Source organism: Doryrhamphus excisus, linkage group LG23 (genome assembly GCF_037039965.1).
Source record: "Doryrhamphus excisus strain RoL-2023G ecotype Guam linkage group LG23, RoL_Dexc_Guam_v1.1, whole genome shotgun sequence".
Classification (NCBI taxonomy): Eukaryota; Metazoa; Chordata; class Actinopteri; order Syngnathiformes; family Syngnathidae; genus Doryrhamphus; species Doryrhamphus excisus.
In genome coordinates, this window is record NC_136379.1 from 4,825,373 (window position 1) to 4,837,118 (window position 11,746).

The window sequence follows — 11,746 nt, forward strand, 5'->3', positions numbered from 1 at the left end:
AACACAAAATTGTTTTGAGCATGCTTGATGCTAGTGTTTCCAGGAGGCTAGTGGGAAGTGGTAAAGATGGCTCCACTGTCTGGAACTGATGTCCCTTTGATTAAACGTCTTTTGCCATTCATCCCTAAATGTTCTAAATTGGGTTCTCAATCAGGGAAACATGCAGGATGGTCCAAAAGTGTGATGTTGTTCCTCTGGAAGAAGTCATTACCACACAGACGAGGGCCTCTAGGAATATGGGATGCCTCCTGCAACATTTCCACACGCAGTTTGACACCCCTAATATGAAGCTCCATTGTTCCATTGATGGAAAAAGAACCAGATACTGTAATGATGGTACCGACTCCACTGTGACACATCTCAGTGGGATCTCCTTGCCATGCCAGGAACATTGAAAGCCATCAGGGCATCAGGGCTGTCAAGGTTACCAACATTTTCTTGCGCCTGTCTTAGTGCTTGCAACCTCAGAAGCCATGGTGCGCGGCGAGAGGCCTTGCTTATGCAGCTCAACAATCGAATAGGGTTCGAGTGACAGCTTGTTTGCCTTTGCCACCAAGAGATCATGATGGTGTGAATCCATGATAAAAAGGACATTAAATATACATTTTTGCCAAGATTTTGGCTTTTAAGGCTGTGGTCAGTAATGTGCTAATAAATAGCCTATTTCAGTTTGAGGCTTGTTTGCAATAAATTGCTTACTCAAAACTCCCATTTCTTCTTTTTGCATTTTGAAGCTCTACTGAGAACCTCCTTAAGATCAAACGTTGCAAAATGTAAATTTGGAATATCTGCAATTTTATTTTTCGGAATATTGCAATTTTTTTAATTTTAATCAGGAGTGTATTCGTCACCATGACCTTACCTCATGCAGTTTTCAAGTAAACTGTGTAGGAAAGTTTAAGAGCTGGAAACTGGATCGCCTCTCCGACTGTGTCCTGTCATTCTGTAATTCAGTAATTTTCCTGTCCTTCATCATTCAAAACAGACAGCAGGCGAGCAGATGTTTGCTATTGCTATTCAATCTGTCTTCTCGAGTGTGTTTGCTCTTTGCTCTAAGACAGGGGTCGGGAACCTTTTTGGCTAAGAGAGCCATGAAAGCCACATATTTTAATATGTATTTGCCATATATTTTAATATGTATTTGACTAAGTTGGTTCTACAAACTACAATCCATCCATCCATTATCTATGCCGCTTATCCTCATTAGGGTCGCGGGAGTGCTGGAGCCTATCCCAGCTGCCTTCGGGCGAGAGACGGGTTACAATCTGGACTGGTCGCCAGCCAATCACAGGGCACATATAGACAAACAACCATTCACACTCACATTCATACCTATGGACAATTAGGAGTCGCTAATTAACCTAAAATGCATGTTTTTGGAATCTGGGAGGAAACCCACGTTTTTGGAGAAAACCCGTGCACAGGGAGAACATAGAAACTCCACGCGATCTAGAATGAAATTTCAGTTTGTTACGTAATATATGAAGTAATACTACTCTGGGATGCCAAAAGAAAAGTGTCCTCACATATCAACACAATTTTATTGACCATACACATTTTACAGTTGTTGTATTATTTTGTACAAAAAATATTTTATGTATTAAACTCGTACCTTGCTAGTGTAAAAGAATACCAATGACTACTTTCATATTTGTACATTACAGGGTAAAATCCTGTTAATAAATACATTCTTCAGCACTTGGCTGTGATCTTCAGAAACTTCCAAATGGAAACATTTGGACTTTCTGTTAATTTATAAAGTCTCTTTTGATAATCTGCAACATTGGATGGGTGTCTACTGGTGGCGATACCAAACTACACCGCTCCATTGATTTCAGAACTATCATGAGGACTTTAGGCGACAATGTTTATCTTTACACTGGATGAAAAAAATCCATCATTTTGACCAACTGATAGCACATAATAAAGACAAAAGCAGTGAGGAAAGAGGAGTCCAGTTCATGGCTCAGATTTTGGTGACCTTTTGCTGTTGTATCTTCTTCGTCGTCGTTTTCGCCCTTTCCGGTCCTTTCTGTTCTTCTTCCCCTTTCCTTCCTTCCCATCCTTCTTCTCGCTCAAATCCTGGCCTAGTCATAAACAGTTGTCCGGGATGCACTTCCTTTGCTCCTCCAGTAAGGGGCAGGCTGCGCCGTTGTTGGCAGGGTGCATGAGGACGTAGCGCGTACGGTGCTGCACTCCCGAATCTCCACACTTGCCCTTGCACAAACCCCAGGGAGACCAAACGGACATTTCACAGTCCAGAGGGGTATCTGCATTGCACAATAACAGTACATGGTTAAATCCTCATTCAAATGAATTGTAATCTGTTGAGAGAGCTTGTTTATATTTTTTATGAAGTTTCAGATTCCTCTTGGAATGTCTAGCTCGCCCGGCGGTGAAGAGCACTGTCGGGGGCCCTAATGCTGCATTCAGAATGTTGTTGTATTGATTATGAAAATGACAGCGAGTTCCTCTGCCAGCCCAGTTTGTAAGATTGAGTGCCGTTAATATCTCTGGCAGATTTGTCGGTCAAAGTCGAAGGAGAAAAGCAGAAGCATTGAGGGTGAGGCGCAGAAGCAGCACTGAAGGATGGATGATCTGGTGGAAGAACTTGCGAGTCACATCAAGGCTGCTTTGCCTTGATATTCATATTGCAAGCCCATTAAGGACGCAGGGAAAGACGTCAGTCAGCCAACGGATGAAATACTGTCCGTCAAACTTGGCCTAAATTAGTTGACATCTGTGTGTATCGCGTTAGAAGGAAGATCAAGGATGGGATTGGGAGTCTAAGAAACCTGACATCTGTCCAATCCAGGAGCAAAGATCTATTCAAAATTGAGGAATCAGTAAAATGTGACATTTTTCACACTAAACTACATTTAAAATTGACTACTATCTATCTGTCTGTCTGTCTGTCTGTCTGTCTGTCTATCTCGCTCTATCTATCTATCGCTCTATCTATTGCTCTATCTATCGCTCTATCTATCGCTCTATTTATCTCTTGCTCTATTTATCTCTTGCTCTATTTATCTATCGCTCTATCTATCTCGCTCTATCTATCTCGCTCTATCTATCTCGCTCTATCGCTCTATCTATCGCTCTATCTATCGCTCTATCTATCTATCTATCTATCTATCTATCTATCTATCTATCTATCTATCTATCTATCTATCTATCTATCTATCTATCTATCTATCTATCTATCTATCTATCTATCTATCTATCTATCTATCTATCTATCGCTCTATCTATCGCTCTATCTATCGCTCTATCTATCGCTCTATCCAACCATCCATCCATCCATCTAGTCTGTAGACATACCCGAGGACCACCGCCTTTTCATCTGTTTATTGATGGGTCGTCATGGGAACTAACTCATATTGTGCGAGTGAATAATCAGTCTAATTGCCACAATTTTCCTTTTCTATAAAACCTTTCATTTTTCTTTGTCAAGTCATCACATTTAGGCTTAGAGAGATTAATCACATTTAGGCTTAGAGAGATTAATCATGCCAGTCACCCTCCAGTCCAACACCAGCGGGGCTGCTGCTTAGTTGTTTTAACTTGTAGAAAAACCAAGTGTTTTACTGAGCTTCCTATTTGCCTTGCAGATGGGCTCTCCTGCCCCCGCTAATCTGTGCAAGGGAGAGTCATAAACTCTAACAGTGTGTGAATCAACATGGACAGGATGGCGCTTTACCTCATTAATAGCTGTCTTATAGATATAAGCGTCTGACTCCCATTTGGGTTGATGACCCAAATGCTGTACATTATCTCTGTAGTAGATAGATGCCAGATGTGCTGTTGTTTTGTTTGGGGGTTTTTCTGATCCCTTTGAGGTTGGTATACTCTTAGTGGTGCTTCAAGTTTTGTTTCACGTTGTGACCCCAATGTCAACATATAGTAGATCCCTGCTTTTCGTAGGGTTTAGTTTTGGGGACCACCCGGGAATGGGTCCCAAGAATTGCAACCAAGAATTTACAAAAAAGTAATATTGGATTCTAAGTTTTTATGCATATTATTGGTCGCTAAGCACCTATTTTGATAGGTTTGTGTGGTAGAATTCATTGTGTTCCATATGTGATACTGTTATTTTTGGTTGCCCTGTGAATTAGGTAGGTTGTATACAGTACATACAGCATAATCCCTATGTGTGCCTTTCTGTTGATCATTTTTATAAAGTACAGCATTTTACTCCAATTTTGCGACATAACCTTTATGGAACATATATGTACGTATATGTTTCCCTGTGGGATGCATTGTGGTCATGCATTCATTCTTAGCTACTCCTTGGACTTACTTATGAGGTTGTCATCAATCTCATTTCCTGTTGGCAGCAGATTGGACTGGGTGGGTTCTACTGGAAGGCTGATGATGTGATTGGTCTTCTTTATCTTGGTCAGCGTCACCTTGGCAATGGGGGGGAGGTGCTTCAGCCGGGGGTAATAGAAGGAGTTGGCGGGGTGGCTCGGGAAGGATGAGGTTATCTGTGGAAGGACAAGAATTGGCATTGGGTAGATTGTAGTGCATCATTGGTTAGTGGATTATCTGAGTGCCGCTTTTTGGATGACCCACCTGTGTGATTTTGTCTTGTGGGATGGTCTCAAAGTTGGGAGACGAGAACGTGAAACCGCTGTCGGTTCCGGCATCGTATGGGAAAAGCTCCAGCACCACATTCTCTTTCCAGTGGTCACCATTGCACAAATCAATACTGTCCACTCCCACAAACCAGTCAGGGCTAGGAACGAGTCGCACAATAAATGACAGCTGCAATAAGGGAATTGGGTTGGAGGGAAGGAAGGAGAGAGAAAATGAATTGAGATATTAGCAACACATATGCTGTCTAACAAGGTTGTTCAACAAGGATAGTCGACCATTTATTCATTTGGTTCATTTGAACCGCAATCAATGTTGACAAGTTGACCTTGCACATCAAAGCTACAAACTCTGTGTATCTATTCTGCTGCCCTGGGCTAACTTCCCCAACTTTACGACCTTCCTGAAGACTCCTCAGCTGGACGCTTTACTCCTCCAACTCCTGCTGAGGTTTACATAACGGGCGGAGACATAAATTAGCCTTGTGGTGTTCCTTACCGACGTAGCAGCTGGAAACATGGCAGCCACTGTTTTACTCACTTTGGTGCATATACCTTGTTGAAAAGCTTAGAGCTGTAAAGCTGTCCTCACATCAGTGTTCCTGATGTATAGCGATGTATAACATTGAGTTTGAACTGAAAATACGTGTTGGACTTATTTGCCTCTGTTCAAGTAAGCACTTGTTCTGCTTTGTAGTGGATATTCCAGATGACAATGTTTACTTTGGCTTTTATTGAATGAAAAATAACTTCCAAGAATGATGTCTATAGGCCATGTTTTTATTCCTATTTTATTCCTTAAAAGGCTGCTATTGATGCCCTGACTTTGTACTACGAAGAGCAGGTGTTTGAGCGACTTACATAGGAGTGCCTGGCAAAGACCTCAAGCACAGTGTTGCTCTGGCCTGTCCCTCCTACGACAGCAGGAGCGGAGAAGATCCCATAAACGCTCTGGATTTGTTCACCGGCCTGCTCGACTTCCTTCATGAGAGTCCAAGCTTCGCCTTTCTCTGTGAACTCCCTCACTCCATTGCTGGCAAAGCCATTACGCTGCCACATGTGGTAGTCAGAGCTGTGGGTCACCCCTGGGGGGCAAAGACAGAGAGACGACAGGGGGATCACCACCTGTATTTATTACATGTAGTAGTAGACATTAGTCACTTTGTATTTGGGTTACATTTAACCTTGATAATAGATCATACTTTCTTAGGAATTCAGATGGTTTTCTCATATCAGATGAGATCTGTTGCTTATTATATAATTGATGATATGCTCCAACTTTTGTGCATCGTTTTCATTTTCTCATTGTTTATTTAATTTGTTTTGTTTATTTGTCATTATAAAAATTATAAAAAAATACAAAATTTTGTATTTTGGTTGTCTCATCTTCCAAGCACAAACGACTTATAACATTTTGTTTTGTCGCATGTCAAGGTATTTAGTGCCAAATCTAAATGAGAAACAGCTTGAAAAGTGATTGGCCGGAGTATAAGCGGCCTCACTCAGCTACAGCCATTTCTCTACTACTTACAATAGATGAGACTGCTTTTTCTGCACACTTACCCACAAGGTTGGACCACTGTGCAGGGGGACGGTAGACAGGATATTGTTTAGGGAACGCTGCCCGAGACCACTTGCCAGTAAATGTCAAGCTGTACTGGGCAGGTTCTGATGCAGTGCACATGGGTACGTCAGTCGGCACCGGCATTGGATGAACACGTTGGATCAGTGTCAACATGATGACCATCAAGAAGTTGACTGCCTCACGGATGGAGGAGATGCTTCTCGAGTTGTCCATATCAAGCGATGGAGACTTGGAGGGGGAAGGAGAACACAAATACACAGGACTACAGGAGATTAGCATGATCAGACCTACACATATTAGCATGAATTTGAATACTTCAGCAAAGCATTGATGAAATATTGTCTTATAATATTATCTCTTAGTGAGGTTACATTACACAAGTCATTTTAAAGCTTTTGTGCATTGAATCCCATAGTCATTCATTTGTTCTTGCAGTCTGCTAAACATTGTGATGCTCAATCCTAATATGTCCTGAACAGACCTTTTCACACTTCCAGTTAAAGTGTATACAGAGAATATGTTCGATGTAAAAGTCAATTCTTGCAAAACTAATTGCTAATATGCTGACTTATTAGGTACAAATATTGCTGTCATTTCCAATCTTGCAGTCATAATTACAAATTGAGGCATATGTTTGTGCATATGGACAGAAAGAATGCATCTCGGGTGAAGTACTCACTGGTTCTGCTGAGGGTTCCTTATGGATGAAGGGTTGCTGCAGGAGGAGTGGAGAGCAGGCCTGGATGAAGAGGGGGAGTGGAGAGCAGTGGATGTGGCTGCCGGCAAAAGTGACTGCAAAGATTCAGGTCCTCCTTCGCCTTTTATATCTTTGAGGAGCTTCACCTCGCTCCTTTTTTCCCCACCTCCCCCCACCCCGTTTAGGAGGGGAGTGGAGCCAAAAGGATGGAAGGGTGGGCCCTTCCATCCTTTTGGCTCCACTCCCCTTTTCTACCAATCACAGGGCAAATATAGACAAACAACCCATTTGCAGATTAATTTTTCAAAAATTCCACTTCTGGTTCCCAATTCTGTCTTCTAAATGAAGTTAAAATCCATACAACAAAATGATCCCTTTTTTTTTGTTATACAACTCTGTCAATCTGTTTTAGTGAGCATTCATAATTCATTCACCTCATCCATTCAAGTGTGGCATATTAAGATGCTGATAGGACAGCATGATTCTGGCACACGAGTGCCATAGGTTGGCCACAATAAAAGGGCACTCCAAAATATGCAGTTTGATTGTATGGCCTCAAATACCATATATGCCGATCCAGAGCATCCCAAACATGGCCAACTGGTGACATGTTCACTGATGCCGGCAATGCAAGAACTGGAATGTTTTCAGTGTGTATGTTCAGATTCCATTACGGTATTTTGGTATACATAAAATGTCAATTTGATTTGTCAATCAATATAATGCACCTGTATTCGGTGTCCATAGCATACACCTGTCCATACCATAATCCCATCTCCACCACTGGCCACTCTATCACAGGACACTTTACCATATCATTGCATACCACTGATTTTTTATTATTATTTTATTACATATTTTTATTATTCGTTATTATTATTCGAGAGGTTAGTACGCAGGCCTCACAACTAGGAGACCTGAGTTCAATTCCACCCTCGGCTATCTTTGAATGTTCTCCTCGTGAATGCGTGGATTTTCTCCAGGTACTCCGGTTTCCTCCCACATTCCAAAAACATTCATTCATTCATTCATTTTCTACCGCTTATCCTCACGAGGGTTGTGGGGGGGTGCTGGCTGGAGCCTATCCCAGCTGTCTTCGGGCGAGAGGCGGGGTACACGCTGGACTGGTGGCCAGCCAATCACAGGGCACATATAGACAAACAACCATTCACACTCACATTCATACCTATGGACAATTTGGAGTCGCTAATTAACCTAGCATGTTTTTGGAATGTGGGAGGAAACTGGAGTACCCGGAGAAAACCCACACATGCACGGGGAGAACATGCAAACTCCACACAGAGATGACCAAGGGTGGAATTGAACCCGGATCTCCTAGCTGTGAGGTCTGCGCACTAACCACTCGACCGCCGTGTAGCCCCATTCCAAAAACATGCTAGGTTAATTGGCGACTCCAAATTGTCCATAGGTATGAATGTGAGTGTGAATGGTTGTTTGTTTGTACCCCGCCTCTCAATCGAAGACAGCTGGGATAGGCTCCAGCACCCCCGTGATCCTCATGAGGATAAATGGTAGAAAATGAATGAATAAAAAAGAGTCCATGACAAAATTGTCACAGGCAAAATTTCTGAAGTGACCTCCTTTTCTAGAGTTTTTATGACACAAATGGACCTTTTAAGTGCAGCTATATTAAGTCTTTTAGTCCACAAACATTACGTCAAGCATGAAAAGTGTGTCACGTTTGAGCAAGTCTGGGTTTCATGTGGACAGAGGATGCCGTGTCTCCGTTTTACAGTGTGTGATGTTTGACTTCCACCTCTACAGGAAGCTACGATAACAGCTGCTGTTTTCTCCTCTGTCGTGCGTTGTGCGTCCTTGGTAATCTTTCAGCCAGGTGTGTGTGTGTGCGTGTGTGACTACGTGGGTGTGTGTATGGAGGTCAGGCGTGGTAATTGGGGCTCGACTAGGTAAGTTAGAGGTGGCCGACAACATTATAGACTCACGTGCAAATACAAAGATATGCCAGCATGAATCAGCCCACAGCTAATGTTTTCCATATGGTCACGTTTCTTGCAAACACCTTCACACAAGTTGATCTCATGAGACCCCCTTTTGTTTTCCTACATTTGTGATGGATTTTTTAAAATACATATTCAGTTGGTGACATTAAATTTTCACTGTTATTGAGGGTAGCTGTGCAAAATAAAATAAAGTGTGTGTGTGTGTGTGCTTTTCAATCCTGATCCCCAAAATTCAGAATAATGCTTCACATTAATTTCACATTTTCCATGCATTTGTATGCTAGTGTATTTATCTGTCATTGCTTGCAGCCTGACATTGAGTGATATGACGCTAATGTAGTGCCAATCTTGTCCTCGACCACACGCTATCAAACCTGACCATCTGGAAGGTTCGTTGTTGTTCAGGCCCTGACCTTTGAATTTTTCTGAGGTCAGACAATGAACCGTTTACGTCTAAGTATGATACGGTTTATTTGTTACAGACATGCTCAATAAGTTACATTAAGGAACATCACATGGTTGCATTTACACAATTTAACATGTGTTAAGTCTCTCCTTATATATATTCATACACGAGGGTCGCAGGGGTGCTGGAGCCTATCCCAGCTGTCTTCGGGCGAGAGGCGGGGTACACCCTGGACTGGTGGCCAGCCAATCACAGGGCACATATAGACAAACAACCATTCACACTCACATTCATACCTATGGACAATTTGGAGTCGCTAATTAACCTAGCATGTTTTTGGAATGTGGGAGGAAACCGGAGTACCCGTAGAAAACCCACACATGCACGGGAACGAGAACATGCAAACTCCACACAGAGATGGCAGAGGGTGGGATTGAACTCGGGTCTCCTAGCTGTGATGTCTGCACGCTAACCACTCATCCGCCGTGCAGCCCCATTCCAAAAAAACATGCTAAGTTAATTAGCGACTCCAAATTGTCCATAGGTATGAATGTGAGTGTGAATGGTTGTTTGTCTATATGTGCCCTGTGATTGGCTGGCCACCAGTCCAGGGTGTACCCCACCTTTCGCCCGAAGACAACTGGGATAAGCTCCAGCACCCCCGCGACCCTTGTGAGGATAAGCGGTAGAAAATGAATGAATGAATATTAATATATTACTTTAACTATATAATATATATGATATAATACTATTACTATAACCTTTAAAACATTAAAGGATCACTATATGATTTAACAACTTTGCTCAAATATGCTATACATTGTTTGTTTTTTTGAACAGTTGAGTTACACGCTTCTCGAGGTAACTTGTTTACTTTGTTCGGTTTATTTTGCCTCAAAATAGTAGTCATGCCACATAGTTCTGTTCTTTCATTCACTGCATGATTCGTCAGTTTATATTCCTGTGATTTAATTACATCGATCTTTGTTTTGCATGTTTCTAATATATATCTAACGTTGTTTAAAAGGTCATCAATCGATTTAATCGATACAAGGATATAAAGTATTGGATTTAATCACAGTAGGCTTTGTATGGATGTGTGATATTTTTAGGACTTTTAACGAGAAAGACTCTAAAAGACATGTTCTTTGTGCGTTCTGTCAACAAATAAAGCACCAATACAAATAATAACGATGATTAAAGGATTCCCTGGTCTGAATCTGTCTATAGTGTCCCACCTCAGCTGAGACTAAGCCACTAAAACGTGGATGCTTTGTATGGCCATGTGATTAAGCGAGCTAATTTGTTAGGCGCCCTGGTTATTTATGTTGCTATCCGATAACTGAAATATATTTTTAGCAATGATTTTTGTAAAAAAAAACAACGAATTATACAAAAATCGAAGTTCCGCTATACATTTTACTAGACACTTTTATCTACTAAGAAAAGGAAACATTCTTATAAATTTACAGGTAAAAGGTAATCAATTGATTGAATCGATACAAGCATATAAAGCCTTGGATTTAAGCACAGTAGGCTTTGTATGGATGTGTGATTTTTTTAGGACTTTTAACGAGAAAGACTCAAAAAGACATTTCGTCTGGGTATGTGGTGGTCATGGGAGTTGTAGTGGACCCATGAACTACAGTTGGTTTGCTTTTTCTTGAGCAAGGGAGTGATGTTGGAACTGCGATGTGGCGAGGGACGGCTATATTCTGACTATTGTTGTTGGTAGTATATGAAGTGGTAAAAAAATGTCAAACTGTCGACAAAGTGGTACACATTGAATATAAAAAGTGAACACTTTGGTTCTTCCTACTCTTTTTCGGGCATGTTAGAATGTGTTACTGTAAACGTGACGTACTTCTTATGCGTATTTGAAATCATTACCATTTCACTTTGTATTGTATATGTGGCTTGCTGGTCTGACCTGTTGGTTGCGTACTGATTGTAGTTCAGGGCCGGGACGTATGCTGCTTTGAAGATTAAGCCGTAAATACTACGAGCGGTTCCAATAATATAGGTCAAGGAACGCAAAAGAGGCTTTCAGGCCAAGCGAGTGAGGCACGTGGCTGCCACAACTGTGGTGGGAGGAGGATGTGGAGGTTGTGGCGGAGTGGGGAGTAGTGGGTAGACTGTCATCGTCATGTGTATTTCAAAGGTAATATCTATGATATATGAGCACAATGCATGTCCGAAGGGAAGAGACTGATTTACTTGACACGTCATCTCATCGTCTGGTTGTCGCATTAAATCCGGCTTGCCCGTGTCTTTCAAGTAGGACTCACGTTTCAAAAGATAGATTTGTTCATATGAGAGTTGACACTTCTTAAACGCAGTATCATACATATATATTGCATCATTGTGAGAAATAGCTCAAGCGTTATTTCAGTTTGACAATTGAGTCTGACCAACTAAACTTGCTGAGTAAGCAGGATTGCAACCTTGCGTCTTACGTTAAATCAATAGTGTTGAATTGAT

General features: G+C 41.7%; 1 protein-coding gene across 1 annotated transcript; it reads right to left on the reverse strand.

Annotated features, from left to right (window-relative positions):
* Positions 1–1,558: 1,558 nt before the first annotated feature.
* spon2b (spondin 2b, extracellular matrix protein) lies at positions 1,559–6,403 on the reverse strand. The gene is made up of 5 exons (XM_058064327.2): positions 6,159–6,403; positions 5,457–5,680; positions 4,576–4,767; positions 4,301–4,487; positions 1,559–2,270 (listed from the first exon to the last, which is right to left on the reverse strand). The coding sequence occupies exons 1-5, from the start codon at positions 6,391–6,393 to the stop codon at positions 2,092–2,094; spliced, it is 1,017 nt and encodes a 338-aa protein (XP_057920310.2). The 5' UTR covers positions 6,394–6,403; the 3' UTR covers positions 1,559–2,091.
* Positions 6,404–11,746: the final 5,343 nt, after the last annotated feature.

Coding starts and splice junctions, on each gene's coding strand:
- spon2b (XM_058064327.2), bottom strand. CDS start 6,393: ATGGACAACTCGAGAAGCATCTCCTCCATCCGTGAGGCAGTCAACTTC. Junction 4,488..4,575: donor CACAAGACAAAATCACACAG/GTGGGTCATCCA, acceptor GTCCTTCCACAG/ATAACCTCATCCTTCCCGAG. Junction 2,271..4,300: donor GATTGATGACAACCTCATAA/GTAAGTCCAAGG, acceptor TGTGCAATGCAG/ATACCCCTCTGGACTGTGAA.